Source organism: Phasianus colchicus, chromosome 1, assembly GCF_987193195.1.
Source record: "Phasianus colchicus chromosome 1, bPhaCol1.hap1.1, whole genome shotgun sequence".
In the NCBI taxonomy this organism is placed as follows: Eukaryota; Metazoa; Chordata; class Aves; order Galliformes; family Phasianidae; genus Phasianus; species Phasianus colchicus.
The window spans coordinates 78,286,366-78,308,982 of NC_143436.1; the positions used below are offsets into that span (position 1 = coordinate 78,286,366).

At 43.2% G+C, this 22,617-nt stretch overlaps 1 protein-coding gene across 1 annotated transcript in view; it reads left to right on the plus strand.

The window, feature by feature from the left end:
- The window catches only part of LOC116240955 (alpha-2-macroglobulin-like protein 1), a 38,567-nt gene extending 16,106 nt beyond the window's left edge, over positions 1–22,461 (plus strand). Inside the window, exons 7-36 of the mRNA XM_090139616.1 lie at positions 108–192; positions 607–721; positions 1,617–1,728; positions 2,138–2,247; positions 2,667–2,834; positions 3,185–3,415; positions 3,813–3,876; positions 4,642–4,787; positions 6,701–6,850; positions 7,279–7,395; positions 7,985–8,132; positions 8,585–8,699; positions 11,205–11,430; positions 11,565–11,691; positions 11,972–12,093; positions 12,566–12,620; positions 14,275–14,358; positions 14,765–14,941; positions 15,131–15,212; positions 15,580–15,736; positions 15,925–15,999; positions 18,266–18,428; positions 19,010–19,224; positions 19,421–19,636; positions 20,091–20,215; positions 20,603–20,693; positions 21,128–21,196; positions 21,405–21,507; positions 21,600–21,641; positions 22,328–22,461. Coding sequence (XP_089995742.1) covers positions 108–192; positions 607–721; positions 1,617–1,728; positions 2,138–2,247; positions 2,667–2,834; positions 3,185–3,415; positions 3,813–3,876; positions 4,642–4,787; positions 6,701–6,850; positions 7,279–7,395; positions 7,985–8,132; positions 8,585–8,699; positions 11,205–11,430; positions 11,565–11,691; positions 11,972–12,093; positions 12,566–12,620; positions 14,275–14,358; positions 14,765–14,941; positions 15,131–15,212; positions 15,580–15,736; positions 15,925–15,999; positions 18,266–18,428; positions 19,010–19,224; positions 19,421–19,636; positions 20,091–20,215; positions 20,603–20,693; positions 21,128–21,196; positions 21,405–21,507; positions 21,600–21,640 — 3,689 coding nt within the window. The 3' untranslated portion in view covers position 21,641; positions 22,328–22,461. The remainder of the gene's footprint in view (positions 1–107; positions 193–606; positions 722–1,616; positions 1,729–2,137; positions 2,248–2,666; positions 2,835–3,184; positions 3,416–3,812; positions 3,877–4,641; positions 4,788–6,700; positions 6,851–7,278; positions 7,396–7,984; positions 8,133–8,584; positions 8,700–11,204; positions 11,431–11,564; positions 11,692–11,971; positions 12,094–12,565; positions 12,621–14,274; positions 14,359–14,764; positions 14,942–15,130; positions 15,213–15,579; positions 15,737–15,924; positions 16,000–18,265; positions 18,429–19,009; positions 19,225–19,420; positions 19,637–20,090; positions 20,216–20,602; positions 20,694–21,127; positions 21,197–21,404; positions 21,508–21,599; positions 21,642–22,327) is intronic.
- The last annotated feature ends 156 nt before the right edge of the window (positions 22,462–22,617 follow it).

Below are 22,617 nucleotides of genomic sequence, written 5' to 3' on the forward strand. Positions count from 1 at the left end.
TTCCTGTCTCTTATTCCAGCACAGTCTGTATTCATGTTGATTCCCTGGAAAGGCTGTCCTTGGCCAGTGTTTCCTACAGTTGTCTGTTTTTTTCTTTTTCCTTACAGTGCTGCCAAAATTTGAAGTGATCTTTGAGACACCAGTGGTGATTTATGTACTAGATAAAACTTTTCCACTTCGGGTATGTGGCAGGTAAGGGCTCTACTTGGAGAAGTGGGTCCTGTGCTAAATTCTGACCAGAGGCAAGTACATTTCCGTTCAGGTATCATGAGACTCAGAGGAAATTTACTGCACTTCAGTTACAGCAGGTCAGAATATTCCATGGTATGTCTTTGAACCTTAATGCAAAACATTCCTAAAATTATCTTTCTTGTAATTTGTTTTCCCAGAATAGTCTGATACTAATTTTATCACAAAGCTCTTGATCTTATATCATTGTAGTGTTCTAGCTTGACCTTATTAAATGCATCAGGTCTCTTAGGCCTGTACATCTGCCATATTTGTGAAATATTGTGAATAGCCATGAATACCTAGGCACACAAAGCAAGCACTAGTGTTTTCACGCTTTGTTTGAATATCCCTTCTTTTCCTTGCTCTCCTAAACAGATACAGCTATGGGAAAGCTGTCCAGGGGATGGTTTATGTGAGCCTTTGTCAGAAGACATCCCAGTTCTTGCCCAGTGCTTCTAAACCTGATCTCTGTCAGGAATTCAACAACCAGGTGAGTTGTTTAGCAGGAGCTGAAAACAGTGAAAGTTGTGGTGAGCCCCAGGCTAACACAAGGCTGCTGGAGTGTTAGCTGAAACTGTAGTGGTGTCACAACTTGGTTTTTATTACTTGAACACAAGTCTGCTGGTGCTGCCTCTTAGTAGCTGTATCTGCTATGACATTGTGTGTATCAAGTGCCTGCTCCACATTCTTGACTGCTACCTGTACCCAGCCTTGTTTTCCTATTGAATGGGTCTTCTTCAGTTATATATATAATAGCATCTAGAAGACCAAATCCATAGAATAGAGGGCACTCCTCTGAAGACTTCCTTTTACATGGGCAACATGCTGGTGATGCTGATTCCTTTGTCAGACACAACTGGTGGGAAGCCCCTATCTCGCAAACACTCACGAAACTGCAGGAGCTGAGACTTTGCCGTGTTGAAAGCCATGGATGTCACAGACTTTGTGCAGCCTGCTTGGACCTTCTCTCTTGCTAGTTGATTTTCAGAAAAAAAAGAAAGAAAGAAAGAAAGAAAAAAAGGATCAAGTTCTGCAGCCACAGGCAGCAGTTAAGCCCCATAATAACAAGATCTCAAGACTATTAATGTAACACATTTGTATATTCCTTTAGCCTTCAGGCATCATCCTTTCCCTTTCTCATTTTCTGTTTCCTGCCTCAGGACTTAATTTCTCTGTTACGTTTTATACCTTCCCTGGACCTACATGTCTTTGATCTGGTGCTTATTTTCTTATTTGAGCCCTGCATTGCTGTCCCTGGACCTACATGTCTTTGATCTGGTGCTTATTTTCTTATTTGAGCCCTGCATTGCTGTTCCTGCCCCATTTGGGTAATATCTGACATAACTGCCTTGATCAGACCAGTTTTCCTCTCTCTGGGATTTCAGACAGACAAGATGGGTTGCTTCTTCACAAATGTGACCCTATCCTTCAGCCGAGACTTGAGGTACTATCGGGACAGCATAGTTGCAGAGGCCTCACTGTTGGAGGATGGCACAGGTAATTCTGGAAATATCTCTGGGAAGATGCATGGGAAGATACACTAATCGTAGCAAGAATGCCACAGACTTTCAGACTAGCAAGAGCTCTGAGGTTTTTGAGCCCATTGAGGCCTGCCGTCTAACCTCATGGATATTGTCAGAGCCAGAGATTCCTGAAGGCATGACACACTCAGAATGTCTGTGGTCTAATCTCACATCGTAAAGCTTAGGGACCTTTCTAAGGGATAGAAGATAATGTGAAGGAGACCAGATATCCAGAGCCTTGGACAAGTCATCTCCTTAGTATGAAATATATATGCACATGTACATCAGTATTACTGATGATGTTATTCTACAGGCAAATTGCTGACAGGTTCTTGGTTTCCCTGATTTCCTCCCTTATGTTTCTGTCTACTGCTTTCATTCAGAGATTCAGGTCAATGCTTCCCACAAATTACTCATCTCCAAGATTGGCGGGATGGCCTTGTTTGATGATGTGAATTCTTACTATCACACTGGAGAGATGTACAGAGGGAAGGTAATTCCCAGTTATGGTCTTTTGGAGAAGACAGCATGAGAAATGCCTTCACAGAGTCTGCTTTTCCAACCCCATCTCTAGCAAGGGCTGGAATATTCAAAAGTGAGAAAAACATCCAAGACCTTCATTTGCCAAATAAACTTTGAGTAATAATAGCTCTGGGCATGCACTGGGGGATGTAAACCCAAGCACTGGGAATTTCAGCAGCCAGAAGGCCTTTTGCAATGAAGGGGTAAAGAGTATTGGGATTTTGTCTGTGCCTAAATGTGATAATGGGAGGTTACTGGTAGCAGAGTTGTTAGGGATTGGAAGGGTGACCTTCCTCCTAAAATACTGCAGAAATTCTGCTACTGGGTTGGAGGAGATTATGTCCACTAAACAGTCTTCTATGCTTCTATCAATCACCATGGTATTCTCAGATCAAAGTCATTGACTACAAAGGCGAGACGCTGAAGTACAAAAAAGTCCTCCTTGTAGTGAGTTTTGGTGAGCAGCAGTTTCAGCAAAAGTACATCACTGGAGACACTGGAACAGCTTCATTTAGCCTAAACACAACTACTTGGAACAGCACCTCAGCCTCCCTGGAGGTAAGTGAAGAAAATTCTGTATCACTGCCTATGAAAGTAAGGGGTAAGCATGCTTCTCAGTGTGTACTGCCCCAAAGACTGTCCCTGTTCCTTTCTGAGGGACTAAAATTCCAACTCAAAACACCTCAGCGTGCTGTGGGTCTTGATGCTTATTCTTTGAATCCCAACAGCTTTCCTCATGAACTCTTCACACAGAAATATGTGTGACAGTGTTGTTAAGAAGTGGCCTGAGCTTTCTAACATGCAACAGCTGGATTGATTTGCAACTGACTTGCTTAACTAAAGAAATAATCTGTTGTTTGTGTTTTGTGGGTTTTTTTTTTCTTTTTTTTCTTTTTCTCTCTCACCAGGCAAGTGTCCTGCATCAAGATTTGGATGGAGAGCCTGAGACAGTTGATTTGAATTACCAGAGAGCCTTTCATTTCATACGTCCATTCTACAGCACCAGCAGGAGTTTTCTCAGTATTGTCCGTGTGCCAGATATGATGCCCTGTGGTAAAAAGCAGACTATCCAGGTGGACTTCAGAATTTACCAGGAAGACCTGGAACATGGACCCAAGCGTGTAATTTTCTCCTACCTTGTGAGTTTTTGAAGAAATGCTAGTAGTGATGTCTCAAGACACGATATCAGAATCCTCCACAGGTTCAAACCTGATACTGGATAGCTTTGGCTTGGCAGTTTGACAGTTAGCTCATCCAGCCATCATGGGGCTGGATCCTGGTTTTAATTCTGGGACTGCAGTAGGAGCATGAAAGGCAGCACCTTTCTTTTGAACTCTGCACAGATGCAGGACAGGTATTGACCTTATCTATCCTCCAGCAAGTCTCTCGAACTTTTCACGTTGCCTGAGTGTGAGTAATGCTCCTATTCCCCTCACGTATCCCATTTAACGTCCAATCTCAGGAATACACTGGTCTGCATAGTGGTCTCAAAGACTATGTGACTGGCGTTCCCTTCCCTTTTTTATTCTTTCTTAGGTCACGGGGAAAAGTGGAATAGTTCAGGCAGGTCAGAAGACTGTTTGGGTTGGGCTGCCAAGAAGTAAGTGCACTCCCCTGTTTTATGTCTAGAAAACATTCAGTGTTTTGTGGTATCCCTTTCTGTCTGGACATGTGGTATAAGCCTCTCTGCAATTTAGAACTTGATCATCCTTCTTTTATCATTTCCACACAGCTTGTATTTCTGGCTTTCACATTTCCCTTTTGTTTGGTGCAAAGAAAACAGTCCTCAACGTTACTTGACCTGCAGGCTCATATGCTGTTGCCTTCATTTTCAAATAAATCTCCCTTTGCAACCCTTCCAAAGGGCATGAAAACATAACTTTTCCCTCTATCAAAACTCTTATTGCTTTGATTTGCAATTGTGCCTACAAATAACCTTTGAGTAGGAAGGATGCCACATCTTATCATTTTGATGGTTGCAGACTGTTGATTGACTGTTGTATTTTATCTTTAACATAATTATAATCTAAATTATATGTACTTTGAGGCAAATACAACCTCTTTGATGATAAGATGGAAGGCTTTGAAAGATACCTGAGACTCTCATTCTTTGTATAGCTAATCTTCAACTCCAGATAATTCTTTCGTCTCGTCAAGGCAATAAACAGAACCATCTTTTGCGGGTCTTGAATACTAGGTCTAGAGATGTACTGATTGGGTTCAGTGGTCTTCAGAAATCGCTGTAGTCCTGAAATAGCTGAGGAAAGGAATTAAACAGACATGTACAGAAGGACAAAAGCTGATCAGAGTCCCTTTCCATTACCAAATTTACTTATTTCTCTTATTCCCTCTCTCCTCCATCTAGTGCTGAAAGGCTTCTTCTCCATCCCTGTTACCTTCAGCTCAGTCTATGCTCCAGCTCCAGCACTTATTGTTTATGTTATCTTCCCTAATGGAAAAATCATCGCTGATTCTGCCGTCTTCAGTGTCTCCACGTGTTTCAGAAATAAGGTAGGATTCTTGTCGGAGGCTATGACTAAATATGAGAGAGTAAGTGTGGCTGCTGCAACCAAAGAAGAGACTGAAGAATACATAACTTGTATAGCTCTGTGTGGCTGACTGTATGGGATGCCATGTCTTGTTAACTCCAGTACGTGTACAGTGAAGGGAGTTGTAATGTACAGAGCAAGTATATGCTGAGCACTGTGGGAGCTGCTGTGGGATGCAAGACAAGTGCTGAGGGAGCTAACAGATGTGATTGTGAAACTACTCACCATAATCTTACTTGGTTAGGGCAACTGGAAAAATGGTCCAAAGACTAGAGGAAAGCAAATGTTAGTATTATTTTCAGAAAAGAAAGGAGAACCCACAAAACTATTCATTTTAATCCCTGGTAAGGTGGTTGAACAGCTATGCTAGGAAACCATTTCTGGACACATGAAGGAGAAGAAAATTGTCAGGAGTAGATGGCATGGATTCAGCAAGGAGAAGTCATTCCTGACCATCATTAGCAGCTTCTACAGTGAAAGCACCAGCCTGATGTTTGGGAGTAGAGCAGTGAACATTGTCTTCTTGGACCTCAGTAAGGCCTTTGACACTGCCTCCCATAAGATCCTCATAGAGAAACTGTTAAAGTACGAGCTGGATAAGTAGACAGTGAGGTGAATTGAAAACTGCCTGATTGGCAAGATCGCTGGATAGTGGTCAGTGATGCAAAATCTAATCAGTACTTTTGGCTACATTAGGCAAATTATAGTATATATATATAAATGTATATATACATTAGGCAGGTCAAGAGAGCTAATACTTCTTCTGAAGGGAGGATGCAAAGAGGACAGAGATGGGCTCTTGTCAGTGGTGCCCAGTGCCGGGACAATTGCCAAATGGCACCAACTATAACACAAGAAGTTCCATCTAAATATCAGGAAGCATATATTTACTGTGCAGGTGATGCAGCACTGGCACATGTTGCCAGAGAAATTGTAGAGTTTCCTTGTTGGAGACTGTCAAAAGCCATCTGGATATATTCTAGGCAAACTATTCTTGGTGGATCCAGTTGAGCAGGGTTTTTGGATCAAATGACCTCTACAGGACCCTTCCATCTTTAACCTTCTGGTTGTTCTGTGATTCTCTATTGCAATGTTGTATTGGCAGAGAATATCTGTATCTATCTCTGTGGGTTTTTATAGCAAGTGCAACCCAGCAGGGGAAAGTTCAGCAGAGGTTATTATTGTTACTCCCATGAGAGCTCACGGTTGCTCTGCTACTGAAGACAATTAATTTTGTTGATATATGATACTGAAAAAGGAGCTGACAATGGTTGATGGAAGAAACGAGTTTTACTGGCCATTCACAATACTTTGGTGGTCATTGTGTTATTCATAGGAAAAGAAAATGCTTTCTTGGCTGTGTTTTGCACTCCAAAGGCTAACTTCTGAGGGCTGGATTGCTTCTCCTCCACAGCTTCTTATCTTCCAAGGACAGTCAGATTCAAGCTAGGATACAAACTGCTGCAGGAAACTGAGACCAACTCCACAAAAAGCCTAGAGATAAATACTAAGCTTATTTTTAATGTGGAGCTCCAAAACAAGCAGAAAGCAAGCTGTGTGAGGTGTGTTGGTTGAGCAAGGAGTGCTGTGTAATGTCTCCAGTGCTGTCACCTGTTCACCTGTACTTGTGATCATAGAAAAGATGGTTCTCCCTGTCTTTCATGTAATCTGTCATCTTTCCTCTTAGAATCCCAACATGATGTTTTCTTAAATACCTTTTAGGAGTCCTTATGAAATTCCTTGGTTTTTCATTCAAATCATGTCCTTGAAAATTCTCTTCATGTAGGGACCTTCTCTGCTCAAGGAGAGGTAGAGAGGCCAGCAGCAGAAATGTTGCATCTGTTTTACCTATGTTTGCATGTTCTTCACATCCAGGCAGAGCTGAGCTTCTCAGTGCCCAAGACTCTTCCTGGTTCAGAAGTTAATCTCCGCCTGCAGGCACAACCTGGGTCTACATGTGCTGTCTGGGCTGTGGATCAGACTGTCTTTTTGCTGAAGCCAGAAAAAGAACTCAGCCACTCTATGGTGAGTCTGCTCTAACTTCTTCTTCCTTTGCACTGACAAAAAGAGGGGTGGGAGAAAGAGAGACTGGCTGTTGCATCTTTTCAGAGATTGTCTCTGAGGGAACTCAAAGCACCAAGTAGAAGGATCAAGGTTTTCTTAATGTGGCACAGGTAAGGATTAGGAGGCATCAGTTAAGGAGATTGAATGCCACTCAGTACACCAGTAGTAAATCCAGACCCAGCTTTGTTTGCTCTGTCTCATATTCATTTTAGCAGATTGTGCTGGCTCTATTGGAGAAGAGCCAGAGAAGGATAACTTTGAGCCCGTTCTTTCTGACATACATTCATGCATGATAGCCAGGAGCAAACCCGCCTTGGATGTACTACACAAAGTGAATGCCAAGTATTATTTGTGCTGACTTTTTTCTTTTTCTTTTGTTGCTTTCTCAGATCCATGGGCTCTTTCCATCTATTTATAACTCTGGGTATCCTCATCAAGTGTCTGAAGATGACAATTCATGCAGATTCCAAAATTCTGATCAGCCTGATGTGTTTACAGCATTCAGGGTAAAAATAGTTGATTTGTAATTCACGAATAGAGGGAATTATGGCCCTCTGACTTTATCAGTAATGTAGAAACGTCATCACAGATAGTAGAGGAAACAAGGTCCATTTAGGCACTTATAATCCATTTGTTCTTTGAATAAACTACTTGAAATCATTGACCAAGGGGAAATTGTTGTGTGGTTACTGCATTTTTATTGCATGATTTAGGATGCAAAGTATTATTGGTTACTTTGATTGGATTTCACATAGTATGTGTCATCTCCATATCATGAGCAACTTGGGTTGCCGAAGATTAATCTGGTAGGAATTTCACTTTGTAAGCTGACAAGGCACAGTGCCTAAATAACCGTGCATTTGAAAAAGAAGAAACTTTTCTATCTTGGCCTGATGAATTAACACAGAAGACCTTGTTTGCTCTTTGCGGAGGATCTGAATGACTCTATCCTAAATTGAAGCAAGAGAATAATTTACCAAGCCAAGGATAGCGGAGTTCCTATGTATAAGGGAAAAATAAGGCACAGGATAAAGGGCAGAGAAGATAGGAGAAGAATCCAGTGCTTCAGTTCTTTCTTTTTCTTTTTTCCTACAGGAAATGGGATTGAAAATTATGTCCAACATCAATATCAGGAAACCAAGACTGTGTTTAACTAATCAGTCAACAGCTATGATGAAGGAAAGAGGGATGTTCACTTCCAGTCCCATGTTGATGTTTGCTCGGCCCCATAAGGAATCTAACAGTAAGCACCTTACAGCTATTTCTTCTTACATGGGATGTAGAAAAGGTGAAAGCAGTCCTGAGTTTGAGCTAAAAGGCAGTACTTCCTGTACTTGCACATGGAGGAGAGACACTTCTCTGACTTTAAACGTGTTATGTTTATTAGGCTGTCTGGGACTTACGGCTTTTGATTCTGAAATGTAAATGAGATGGGCGGATCTCAGGTCTAACTTCTGAGGTGAGGGAATATTTGCCCCTCCTGTGGTGCCTATGAACACAATTAAGGCACAGAGAGGCTCTGTTGTATCAAATAAGACAAGAAGTTGTAAAATTTGGGCTAGCATCTTTAGTTCAAGTGCAGTGCTTCCCATGACCTGACTGGATGACTCGCAGCCTGAGCTAGTATGGAGGCCCTCTACTCTAAATCAGGGCCTGAGGACTTTGTGGTAGCTGGGTGTTTGTTTCTTCCAGCAGGACATCTGATGACATCTACCTATCAGCCCGCTATGTTTTCACCTATTTCTTCAGCTGAAGAGAAAGTGCACAAGTATTTCACAAAAACCTGGCTATGGGATTTGTATTCTGTTGGGTGAGTAGACTCAGTAGTGGGAGTCTAGTTTGGGTGACCTGGAATGGCAGCAGATACAACCAGATTTAAATCATAAGCTACCAAGGAAGACACCAAAAGACATATATTATGGGTTTCATACCTACCAGATTGTTTCCAGATTGTTGAAACTAATGTCTGCATCAAATATATTTTCCTGCACTAGATGACCATGCAGAGAAAGTATCCATCCAAGGGAGGAGGCTGGCATGAAAATAGAACAAAGTAGGCATGATGTGATAAAGCAGCTTGTTTTACTTCCAGCAGTCTGCCTCTGCTGGCTCTGTGAATCAGCAGTTCACAAAGTAGGCTCATGCGATGTATCGTGGGATTAAGGAGAAGCTGATCTCCACAGAAACTCTCCACAGGACTTGGGATTGTGTCCTGTGAGAAAGGCTGAAGGTTCAGTGAGTATGCAGGTAGCCTCACCAACACAACTGAGGGAGAGAAAGTGTTTGGGTCTGGATTGAGCGTGAGATGAGGGACTAAACAGGCAAACACTATATGAATTCCAGGTGCTCTGGTGAAGAAGTTTATACTCAGCATCTGTATTGTCCTTCCTTCATGATGCTTCCAGGACTCCCCATGGACCAGGAAACAAATTAGTGTTTTCCGGACAGGAAGAGGGAGCAGAATGATGGTGTGGGAAGCCATTTTCTGCTGAGCTTCAGAAGAAGGACAGGATAAGCTTTTGGAGACTTTTCTTCTCTGGACTTCACAATTTATTGTTTGATGTCTGGATACTGGCATCTGCTTAGGCCAGATCCCTCCCCCCTGCCTCTGCCCTCTCTCACCTGCCATCTCCTTCCAGCTATATTCATCTTTTCACTCACTATCAGCAGATATTTCCTATGTGATTTGCCCACTAGACTGATCTGAGCAACCAAAGTTCTCTCATATTTGTCTATGCCTGGCAAAAGTGAATTCTTTAGAGGAAAGCAAATGTTTTCAATTGTTGGAGTGAAATAATATCATAAGCTTTAATGAGGGATGTTTTTTTAATGGGTGGGAGCAGCCACGGAGTACTCTGATGCTCTTAGAAGTTGTGATGTGAGCACAGGCCAAGTCTCTGCCATGTCTTCCTATTAGACTTCAAGATGTCAGTTTTTCATGGAAAGGTGAATGACAAAATAAGTTTCTTTTGATAAGTTCTGTTTGTCTTGGACCACTCCTATTGCTCTTCTGGTTCCCGAATCTTCATCCCTAGGCCAAGAAGAACAAAACTGCTGACAGCCATAAAGCATTTTCACATGTGCAAAGGGCAAGTGATAACTTAGAAAAGTGCTGAGTATGATAATGGTATCTTCCAGCCATATAACCTACTGTCAAAAGTGTTCTGTTGATATAAGCATCTGAGGCAGCAGTCTCTGCCTCTTCTAGGTAAGGTCCACATGAAATAGAGAAAAGCCTAAAGAAAGGCAATATTTCCATCAGAAACAGTGAATGCCTATAGCAAGATATTCCAGGCTAGTTTGGGGACTTCATATTGGTCTGCAGGGAGAATCTGCTAATGGATGGAAGGTGGTATCAAGGCAGTAATGCACTGGGTATTAATTCAGAAGCTATTGTTGAAGGCATTGTGAAGTTATATCAGTGAGGATGAAAGAGTGAAATGCCAAGGGGAGCTTACCTCTCTCAAGGGGCTGCATGGGGGACAAAGCTGCCAAAATCGAACACCTGAAATAGATATTTTTAATACCTCTTCCCTCAGCTGCTCATGATGTACATATTTTGCTCTGAAAGTAATGCCTCCTGCCTCCTGTTTATTTCCATGGAAGTTGAAACAGATACAAAGAGCACCGTGACAGCATTTGATAGATCAAATTCTCTGTTACAAAATGCTATTTTCCAACATAGTCACCACCATTAGCTCTGCATTTTTGCCAGCAGTGAACAAGAGCCTGCATGCCACCCATAAAAATCTGCACCGTAATACTGACCTATTGCTACTATTGCCGCTGATGAAACAAACCACCTACCTCCTCACTGTGCTCGCATCCACTCTTTGGTCTCCATAAATGCGCAGCAAGTATCACTGAATGTCAGTAGGTGCATTTTTTTTCTTCATAGAGGAGCTTTGTGATATGCCTTTGCTTCATATGCACTTCAGTGTCAGATATCATTTTGCCAGACTGCCCCCCTGCTTGCCATCTATGGCAGCAAAATATAATGGAATATTGATGGGAAAGTTCAGCCTCTACTGCCATACCACCAACATCTGCCTCTGACATTGTGGGCCACCATAATAAAGTAGGAGGCATTACTGTCACAACAGCCCTCCTCGTATTGGCATGTCTGTTTCATCTGAATGATGTGTCCCATGGCTCTTTGCGTGTATTCCAAAGGCTACAAATTCAGCAGACGTTTGCTGTTAGACTGAGGTCAGGGAATGGAGTGTACTGGGGACAAGGGCATAGATTAGGTCATTTGTTGCTCCATACAACAAGATTCTATTAAATGCTTCTATTGCTATCTACTTCTCTTCAGTCCTAGTGGAAACCAGACTGTCACTGTCACTGTGCCTAACACCATCACAAGATGGAAAGCTGGGATGTTCTGCACAGGACGTAATGGCTTCGGACTAGCTTCAGCCTCCAGTCTGCTTGTTTTCAAGCCCTTTTCTGTGGAGCTCACACTTCCATCTTCTGTGATCCAGGGTGAGACCTTCATCTTGAAGGCCACAGTATTCAACTACCTACAGCAATGTATGAAGGTTGGTGAGCCCTGACAGTCTTTGCAAGAAAAATGGGGTATAGTTAGATAAGAAATGGATGAAGCCCGTGCCTTATTTTAGAAAATGTGTGACATTTGTCTTGTTACCTTCTGTCATCCCTGCTGCTCCGTTAGATCCAAATGACTATGGAGGAGTTCCCACATTTCCAGCTGAAGTCATGTGAGGGTTGTGTCTACAGCAGCTGCTTATGTGCTGGAGAACTAAAGACTTTTCTTTGGAATGTCACAGCTGAGCGACTGGGTGAGGAGAAAAAGGAGGTGGGGCTGAGGAGTTGGGATGGAATGGGGCCAAGGTGAGGATGCTTTATAAGGACTGAGTGAGGAGGTTGGGTTGTGTGCCCTGTCAACCTAGGCTACTCATGTGCATATCCGCTAAAGTCATGATACTCATAGTTTAGTGCTAGGAGGTACAGAACCTCCTGTAAGTAGGGCTCTAATCGAAATTTTTTGCTGCAAACAAGTGACTTCTGTTATATTAATGGGAAACAATGTTTTCTGCACTAAATGTATCTTATTTTCAGGGCTCATGAACATCACTCTCAGCACAGAGGCCATTGCCACCAAAGAGCTCTGTGGCAAAGAGATACCGTTTGTCCCAAACCAAGGACAGAAAGATACAATCACCAAACTCCTTTTAGTCCGGGTCAGACAACCTCTTCTGTTACTTAGACCTTAAAGTGGACTTTGTGCAATTCCTAGTTTGGTGCAGAGTAATTCTAGGAGTTGTCCCTTGCTATTCAAGGTGTAAAATTAGAATCTAATTGCCTGAGCTAGGGCCTTGAAATTTAGGAACTATATGGGTCTCCTCCATTTCATGCCAAATGTTCTTCTCTTTGTGGTCAGGCCTCTAAATACAAAATCTTAAGTATTTATACCCTTTTATGTTCTTCCTACTTAACTCTCTGCTGAATCTTACAACAACAGGCATTCATAAGTTAAAATATTTTGAAAATTTCTTATCTGAAAATGAAATGATTGACTATAATTTTTTTTTTATTATTATTGATGATAAAAAGCAGAATCTCTAGCTTGGACCAAAATTTTGTCTGTATCTATTTCTAATCCACTTTTTTTCTCCTATGTGCTCATTACTGCTATTACTAAATGCTCAACAGCCAGAGGGAGTGCTAGTAGAAAAGGCTCACAGCTCCATCCTGTGTCCCAAAAAAGGTAAAGAGACTGTTTTCTTTCTTTACTCTGCTAATCTCACCATTCCTGGCAATCTCCTGGGTTTTTGCAGTTGTTGAAGTGTTTTTCTTTGTCAAACATGATCAAGGTACAAAAGCATACTCTAATTACGTTGCCATCAGGAGCTTCCTGGATAGGAGTGAGAAGAGATGTCAAAGCTTTTAGCATCTACATTCCTGATAGTAATATGACAGCCTGAGGACATTTTGCCTGTATTAATAACCATGTTACAGAACAGGGTGAGGCTGGAAGGTGTGACTTTGGTTTGCTGCTCCTGTTTTTGAATTTTATGGTGTATTGTGGGTCTATTTGCAGCTTTTTTTGTTACCACTAGGTGCACTAAGACATACTGGCAACTGATATTTAGAATCATAGAATCATTAGACCTCTGAAGGTCATCTAGTCCAATGCCCCTGCAATGAACAGGGACACCACAGCTAGATCAGGATACCCAGGGCATGATCCAGCCTCGCCTTGAAGGTCTCCAGGGACAGGGCATTAACCAAATCACTAGGTAACGTGTTCAGTGCCTCACCACTCTCACTGTAAAATATTTTTCCCTTATATCTAACCTAAATCTACCCTCTTGGAGCTTGAAGACATTTTCCCGTGTTCTGTCACCACAGACCCTGTAAAGAGTCTGTCCCGTTCTTTCCTGTAGCTCCCCTTTAGATTCTGAAAGGCTGCTATTAAGTCATCTCGCAGCTGTCTCTTCTCCAGGCTGAAGAGCCCCAGCTCTGTCAGCCTGTCCTATATGAGAGGTGTTCTGTCTGTGGATCATTTTTGTGGCCCTTCTCTGGACCCACTCCAACAAGTCTATGTTTCTCCTGTACTGAGGACACCACATCTGGACACATCACTCCAGGTGAGGCCTCACCAGCGCAGAGTAGAGGGGCAGAATCACCTCCCTCGACCTGCTGGCCATGCTTCTTTTAATGCAGCCCAAGATAAAGTTGGCTTTCTGGGCTGCAAGGCTACACTGTTGGCACATGTCCGGCTTGACATCTACCAGTAGCCCTAGGTTTTTTTGGCAGGGCTATGCTCAATCCTTTCATCTCCCAATTTGTATTGGTAATGAGTGTTGCACTCACCATCACCATGTTGTCTCACCATCATTGATTTCCGTTTGCACTGCGTTGCTGCTAGCACCTCTCAATGCAGCAGGTCCCTCAAGGCCCTTGCCAGCACCCTGTCCCTCTATTATAGTTATGCCTTTCCACACCTTATCATGGAAAGGCTCACTATCCTCCCTGGCCCCCCTTCACACCTAGTTTAAAGCCCTCCCAACAAGCTTCACTAGCTTTTCTCCTAGCTTTTCCCCTTAGCTTTTCCTTTGAGTCAAGTTGGGGTAATTTACATAGAGGAAAGCAGGTAGGTGGCTTTGATCACAGAGAATTCCTTGAAGATGCCCTCACCCTCTTCATAAGGCTGTTAGGATAGCACAGTCACAATGGAGTTAGATGGACAGAGCTGAGGATTGAATGGGATAGGGTTTGTGAAGTGATCTGCAACCTCTGTGGCAAGAAAATGGGATGTTAGCAACATCTTGAACAAATTCTGCAGATTTTTAAAGCTATTTTTGTAAGAATCTCTTTTTTTTGTCCTTTTTGTCATACCTTACACCACCTGGTATCAGGGAGTCCGGCAGAGGAGTCTGTGTCCTTAATGTTACCTCTAAATGTGGTTGAAGGTTCAGTGAGAGCTACTGTCTCGATCACTGGTAAGGAATTTAGTTATGATAAATACTTTTTCAACAACTATTTCTCTGAGAATATCCCTAAGAAAGCCCAAGTCCAGAACACTCAATACTTTTTCTGAGGTTTCCGAGGCTCCAACTGCCTTGATCTTTCCATGTATGTAGCTGAGATTCCTGGTTCCACATAACCAAAAACACGAAGAAGGGGAAAGGTTTTCTATTTATGGGCTTCCTCTGGCAGGATGGGAGTGCGTACAGGCCATAAAGAGGGTGCAGTGAAACTGATAAGCTGACTGACAATAGCTGCCTGCACACTGTTGTTCTGGGGCTATTTAGTGCAGTACCAGGAACTGGTCACAGGTTGGAAGATATGAATATCGAGCCCCACCAGACACCTATGAGTGGTCAGAGTGTCTATGTTCTGTCCCAGGTGACCTCATGGGGACAGCACTGCAAAACTTGGACCACCTGGTTCAGATGCCCCATGGCTGTGGGGAGCAGAACATGATACTGTTTGCCCCCATTGTCTATGTGCTGCAGTACCTGGAGAAGACAAGGCAGCTGACTCCTGAGATTAAGGAGAGGGCAACCGGATTCTTGCGCAATGGCAAGTACAGCAGATCCACCTTACTCTTCTGCCTTTCCCTGTACTCAACCTAGTAACAGTCCCTAGTGCCTACACCCCTTATTCCTTGAGTACTCCATGACTTTTAATGTTAACCCCACTCCTTTTCCCTGAGCAATGATCTCATTGAAAATACCAGTCTGAACACTGTCATCCTAATCTACTTCTCAGGGTATCAGATACAGCTGCAGTATCAACATCCTGATGGTTCTTTCAGTGAATTTGGTACCAGGGATGAGTACGGTAATACTTGGTAAGCCCTGGATTCTCTTTCTGTCCTTCTGCTATCTGAGAGCTTTCTACTTGCAGCATGGAATCCCTTTTTGTCCTATTGGACACAAAGTCTTCCAAATGTTTCTTGTGCAACTCATCAATATCTTACTTATTTTGAGATGAAGGATGACACTGAACTGATAAATTAAGGATAGCCCAACAGTAGGTGAGGAGGGACCTGAAAATTTCAAGCTCCCACTTTTATTTGTTTTCCTCATTTACTGCTTATTTTCTTTCTTTTTTTTTTTTTTCCTTTCACTTATTCTTCCCTCTTGCTCACTCACTCAATCTCTTTCTGTTCCTCTTTTCCCTCTCTCATGCCTTTTTTCTGCTCTCTCCCCAATCAGGCTGACTGCATTTGTGGTCAAATGCTTTGCCCAAGCCAAGCCATACATTTTCCTGGACAACAGGAGCATCCAAGCTGCTTTCAATTGGCTGGAGTTCCACCAGCTTCCAAATGGCTGTTTCAGAGATGTGGGCCAACTTTTCCACACAGCCATGAAGGTAGGACCCAGAGAATTTTGAAAGAATATTCAAAGCAGTTTTTGCTGGTAATTGTTTTATCTCACTTTTCTGTTTTGTTCTGCTTTCCTGCATGGGAGAAAACCAGGGGTAGGTGTGATGTTTCTTGAATAGTTTCAGGTATTTGTGTATCACTTTTCCCATCTTTTGGATATTTATGCTTTCTGCAGGGAGGTATGGATGGGGAAGTTCTCTTGGCTGCCTACATCTCTGCTGCATACATGGAGAGAGGAGATACACCAGAGGTAAATACAAGGATTCTTTGCTATGCTTTTGCTTGAATTCTGAAGAGCTTAGTGGAGTTATTGAAGCAGGAAATAGAGCACCTTGGAGAGGTCTGTGAGCAAAGTAATCGGCCAGGAGATTATGAACTTACCACTTCTCAGGAAGAAGCCTCAACTACCCCTCAAGGAGGACTCCGTTGGCAGGGGAGAATATGAGGTTAGACTGCTACAAGGGAAGAGCCACTGTTATCACCTATCTGAACTTCAGTAAGCCTTTGACACAGTCTCTCAGAGTACATCCTTCTCTCCATATTGGAAAAATATGGATTTGATGAGTGGATGTCTGACAGATGAGGAACTGGTTACAAGATCATACCCAGAGAGGGGTGGTCAATGGCTCATGCCTCTCTATTCTGCGCTGGTGAGAGCTCACCTAGAGTACTGTATACAGATGTGGAGGCCTCAGTACAGAAGAGACATAGATCTGTTGGAGCGCATTCAGAAGAGGGCAACAAAAATGATCCAAGGAATGAAACACCTCCTGCACAAGGACAGGCTGAGAGCTGGGGCTGTTCAACTTGAAGAAGAGAAGACTCTGCAGAGACCTGATAGCAGCCTTTCAGTATGTAAAGGGGAGTTACAGAAAAGAAGGAGACAGACTCTTTAGCAGGGTCTGCTATGATATGACAAGTGGAAATGGTTTCAAATTAAAGAAGGGAAGAGTTAGACTGGATATAAGGAAGAATTTTTTTGCAATAGGAATGGTGAGGCAGTGGAACAGGTTGCCCAGAGATGTAGTGGATATTCTGTCCTTGGAGACATTCAAGATTAGGGTGGGGTAGGCTCTGAGCTACTTGATCTAGCTGTGGATGCCTCTGTTCATTGCAGGAGAATTGGACTAGATGACCTTTAAGGGTCCCTTCCAACTCAAATGATTCTATGATTCTACTGGGAGCTACTGGTGCTCATGTCTAGATACCATGCCTATTTCCCAGACTTGTGCTGCTCAGTCTTGCTCCCCTCAACAACCTCACAATCTCTTGCTACTGACTGCACTGTTCCTGCTGAAAGCTAGGAATGAGGTGTTAGAGAGGAGAGAGAGGGAGGTATGACTGCCACAGCCAAGTGAATAAACATGGCATTTGTAATGTGTTTCATCTTCCCAGAAACTGGAAATCTGGGAAAGGAGTGCTAGAGAGACATATGCTGTAAAGTAGGACAGTTGGAATTGTACATCTAGTTAATAAGGGGGAACTCTTGCAAGATCATAACTAATTACTAGGCAGTGGTACTGGCAGTTAAAATACATAATCAAATTGATTATAGCATTGCTATAGACTTGGAGAAGCAAAGTTCTCTGGAAATAAGTGAAAGACAGCTGGAAATTAATTGTCTTTCTCTCTCAGGTGGTCTCTCAGGCCACCTTTTTCACTTAAAGGCACTCAAGGATTGGTAGAGGTTGATTAGAGTGGTTAGTTGTCTACATCATTGGAGATTTTGAAGACCTGACTGGATAAACCTCTGAACAACCTTGTCTCATCTCACAGCTAACCTTGCTTTGAATAGATGTTGGTTTGCAGACCTTCTAATATCCCTCATAATTTGAATTATCTGTCATTTGGTAATTCCATGAAGTGTCTGAGTTTGGCTGACTTGTATAGAGATGACTTTTCATGAAACTGGATCACAAGTATTTAAAATGTACTGTCAAATGTAGCAGAATGAAATACAAATACAAGGACCTTCATCCTAGTAGAAAACTGAAGAGGGGAAATCTCTACGTGCTGTAGATACACAAATATTAAACAGGCAACCACTCCAAGTGTTTGGCTTGTGTGGAATGGTGAATGAATGCTGGAATGAATTCTGTGTCCTGCCAACAGTACAGGGAAGCTTTAAGTCCCACGGACCTAGAGAAACTGAAGAGCTGAATTGAACTCAGTAATCTTGCAAGCATTTGCATTTGTGTGTTGTTGCTCTTTTGTTCAAAGTAAGATGTGGTAGTGCTATTCTAGTAGTAAGGGAATTCATTTCACTGAGAGAAATCCATGATTCCGTGGGGGAAACCTCTGTCAGGAGCCTTGCACCAAGGGCTGGAAACACTGCTTGGGAGTGCTGAAGTGATACAAAGAGAAAGTGCAGACTCAAGCACAGTGAAATAAGGGTGAATATATGGGTTGCTTTCTATGCTAGTGCATACTAATGCATTCTTCTGCTTGTGTAACTCAGTGTTTGCATGCCTCATGTGTTTGCATGTGACCAATATCAATCTAACTCTTCTCTGTAGAGTACAGTGGTGCGCAAGGCTCTGGGGTGTATTATTCCTTCCCTTCCCAAAGCTGCCAGCACTTACACACAGGCCCTGCTGGCCTACACCTTCGCCCTGGCTAAGGACCCTCAACGCACACAAGAGCTTCTTGACATACTTGATCAAAAGGCAATCAGAGCAGGTATGGGAGCCATAGTGCCGGACAAACATCAGAAAAAGAATAGGTGATCTTTCTGAGCCCCTTGGTTACACGCAGCCTGAAAAGACTGTACCCTTACTTTCTATCCTTTTGGTCTTAATTTCTGTCCTTCGTCAAAGGTAGTTTTTTAGACAGACAGTCTGCTAGCCTAAGATATGTTTTGGCAATATTGTGCTGTGGGTGCTGATTTCTTTCAAAGCTTTTGACCTTTTCTGGCACCCAGAGTGAAGGTTGTGCTATGAAAGAAGTTGACTTTCTTAACCACTGCAAAGTGGTAAACTGCCTGACTTCTTGTAATTCCCTGTCAGGACCTGCTAGTGGGTAGCTAGCTAGTATCAGTCAGCTAGTGTACCTGGCAAACAGGAAAATGAAAAAATCAGATGCCTGGGAGATATGCTGATTATTGGCAAGTTACTTTTTTGCTATCACTTTTATAAATGGGTCTTCAATGTGTAATACATAGTATTGGGTATGGTCCTTGCACACACACCGCTGTGCCTTCTATGCTTCCAGATTTCTTCGCTGGTACCCCTCAATGTCATCTACCTCCTTCTTTTTCCCAGGTGGGCAGATCCATTGGAGTCAGACCCCATCCAAGACGCACAGCACTAGCCTTTGGTCACAACCACTATCTGTGGATGTGGAGTTAACAGCTTATGTCCTTCTGGCCCTGCTCTCCAAGCCAAATGTCACAGAGGCTGACCTCACCACAGCCTCTGGCATTGTGGTCTGGCTCACCAGACAGCAAAATGCTTATGGAGGATTTGCCTCAACACAGGTAACTCAGGGCTGGGGAAAGTAACAGTGCCTGAGAAAGATCTCTGCCGAATCCATGCAAATGTGAAAAAAAAAACAGAGTGAACACTTTGAGGAGAAGAACCCTTGTATACAAACATTCTCAGGGTGGTGAATTCAAGTGTCTTTGGTCTTCAGAGCTGTGAAGCAAATGTGTACATTTGTTTCTTCCTTTTCAGGATACAGTAGTTGCCCTGCAGGCCTTGGCTAAGTATGCAGCACTGACACACAATACAAAAGGGGTTGCAGAAGTGAGGGTGAGGTCCCAGAGAGGCTCTGTGAGGAAGTTCCAAGTTTCCTACCAGAATCGGCTTTTGGTGCAAGAGATGGCACTGACAGAAATCCCAGGAAAGTTCTCAGTGCAAGCCCATGGCAGCTGTTGTGTCTTTACCCGGGTAAGTTATCCACTTCTCATGGACCTTTCTGTGTCAGCCCTCTGCTCATCATCAAAATTAATAGTCTCAGTTGCAGCTCTATACAAGGAAATGAGCTTTAACTGTGATTGCCAATGCAGCAAACCTGTGAGACTGAGACATAATGTGTCAAGAAGTGTTGCTTCTGTGACTCTTGGAGTATTGGAGGATAGAAACCTTGCATAGTGGTTCCCTGCTGTATGCTGGTCTCAAGGGGAAGGGAGAGGACAAGTAGTCTCAGTTGGAAGGACCATGGAATTTTTCAATCCTGAATGACCTTTATTTCTGGTACTGGGATGAGTGTGCTCACTGCATCTATTTTATCCAGTTAGTGTGGTCCATACCTTGAGGATTACTATAGTCACTGAAAAGGTATGACAGATGATATGAAACTTATTATCCATGTCTTATTCTGTCTTTTTGTCTCTCTCTGCAGACGGTGCTGAGATACAACATTCCCTCCCCACAGGTTTCCAAATCCTTTGCCTTACAAGTGAAAACCAAGCCAGACAGTTGCACCGAGAATGATGCATACTCTGTTACTCTCTATGTCAATGTCAGGTGACTTTGAAGACACAGGCTCATAGCCACACTTGGGGCTAGGTATGGCTGGAGAGCAGAGTGGTACTTGGCTGCAATGGAGGAACCCAACAGTTGCAGCAGAAGGGCCATATGGCAGATGGAAGGTGTGGGAAAGAAAGATAAGGTGTCTCTGAGGAAAGGGAAATGGGGAAAAGTTCCAAAGTCTTTTTCTTGCCAGGGAGAGGAACGAAGTAGTCACCTCAGATTAGGGGTGCTCAGAGCAGTGCAGCCATTGTCTACCCCATATGAGCGACTGCCTGGCCACAGTTCTGGCTGTGCTGCCTGATTCAGGGTCCTGCATGCAGGGTAGTATGATGGAGGGAAGGGAGAACTGGATGAGACCCTTCATTTCATCTTCTCCCCCAGGTACACTGGGAAGAGAGCCATTTCCAACATGGTGATTGTGGAAGTGTCCCTACTGTCTGGATTTGTCCTGGCTGCAAGATCTGGGATGTCTGTAAGAAGCCTGGAATCAGGATGATGATGTTGTGTCAGTTGGACCATCCACACCCAAGGGGAGGGGAGATTGCATAGGAATGTGTTGCTTGTCTCTATCTTGAGCAATTTCACCATCTCTTCCCTTCTGTCACACAGAAATATGAATACTTACTGTTGTTTCTTACATTGATCCTTGAGGATGGTGATCCTTCTGGCTCAATTGTCTCAGTATATCCTTGACAGCCACATAGCCTAGACTTATGTCCTTGGGTTTTGCAGGAGGTAAGGGGCCCAGCAGATAGATCAGCCCGAAGGGGTAAAAGCTCCAAATAAATTCACAAGTATGTGAATAAGAATCTGCTTACACAGGCTTAGATAAACCCTGTTGGGATTTCTCACACTTCCTTTTCCAAAAGGACCAACTAAATTGCCCCACCTACTTTCCTATTCTAGCCACATCATTGGTATCCTGTGAGAAGAACAGAGAAAACCCAAGCAGGTGTTGCCATCTACTTGGACAAGGTATGTGTGTGCTACTAGGGAAGTTGCAGGAGTGGAGGACACTGGAAGAGCTGTGTGGGGAATCATGGCCTGGGGTGGCAGACCAGTATTCATCTTGAAGTCTTGCATTTGACTCCACAGAGTTTATTGCCTATTTTCAGAATCAAATTTAGGTGAAAAATCAAAAGAGCAGCTCAGAAGTGAACTGTCATTTGCCTTTCTCCCTCAGCTGAGCCACATGTCTGAGACATATGTCCTGCATCTGGAAAGGGAAATTCGAGTGACCAACCTGAAGCCAGGATATGTCAGGGTCTATGACTACTACCATCCAGGTGAGTGTGGTACTATGGGCTGCTAGGGCTCTCTGGGTATTTGTGCTTGGCTTTGTACGAAGATAAATTCTGTCTTTCCTGTCCTGTTGCAGAGGAGCAGGCCCTTACTGATTATAATGTTTTCTGCATCTGAGGTAGGTGTGTACCCCACAAAGATTTTATACTATTCTCTTCCTCAACCACTATACAGATCTAGTAGCTTCATTATGTTTCTTCTCTTCCTGCCTGAGAAGAGCCTTGCAAACAACTGATTCAGCATGTTTCCTTTATTTAGAACTTCATCTGGAATTTCCTGAGCCTCCAGGGATTTTATTATCTGTCCTCTGCTTTCTGGATTTTGTCATTGCTGTATTGCTCTGTAGGTGGGACATGAAATGATTAACACATGCTCTTGGTATGAAGGACTAGTCGTGCATTTTAAGGATTCTCCAAAGGATATCTGGGCTGGTATAATGCATGGGCCAGCTAAGTGACAGTGCTTGCAGACAGTTTGCACTGTGACAGAAGAAATTCCAAGCAGAATTCAAGGTATTAGTTTTAGTTTACACTATTAGGGTCTAGAATAGAATCACGGAATATTCCAGGTTGGAAGGGACCATGACTGTCATCAAGTCCAACTCCTGACACTGAATGTCCCACCTTTTTTTCTGGGAAAAGGCTGAATTAAGACAAGGGCACTGAATTAAACTAGAGAAACACTGTCCTTGAGAGTCCTTATTGAGGATCTGGTCTCCATAGCTGCTAGTATCCCAGAAATAATATCTTTAGTTATGCTATTTTCTCTCTGATATGATCCCTCTTTTTACTCTCATTTCTCCAGGGACATGGCCTGCTCTCTTACTGTCCACTGTTTCAGCCCACAGGAGTTCTACTAGTGGGACATGCCCTAGGATGGAAATCACAGTTACTGGTATGCTGGGGCATGCGTCACCTGGAAAGTCACATCTCAGTGGCCTTTGATATTGCTGCTGAAGAAGATCTCAAATTGGATTTCGGGATGAAACCCAGCCCATGCCATGCTGCTCATCTTGACAGCCATTTTTGGGTGTATTCTTTTGGATGTCTGATTAATTCTGATTGCTTTAATCCAGGGATTTTCTTGCTTGTAAA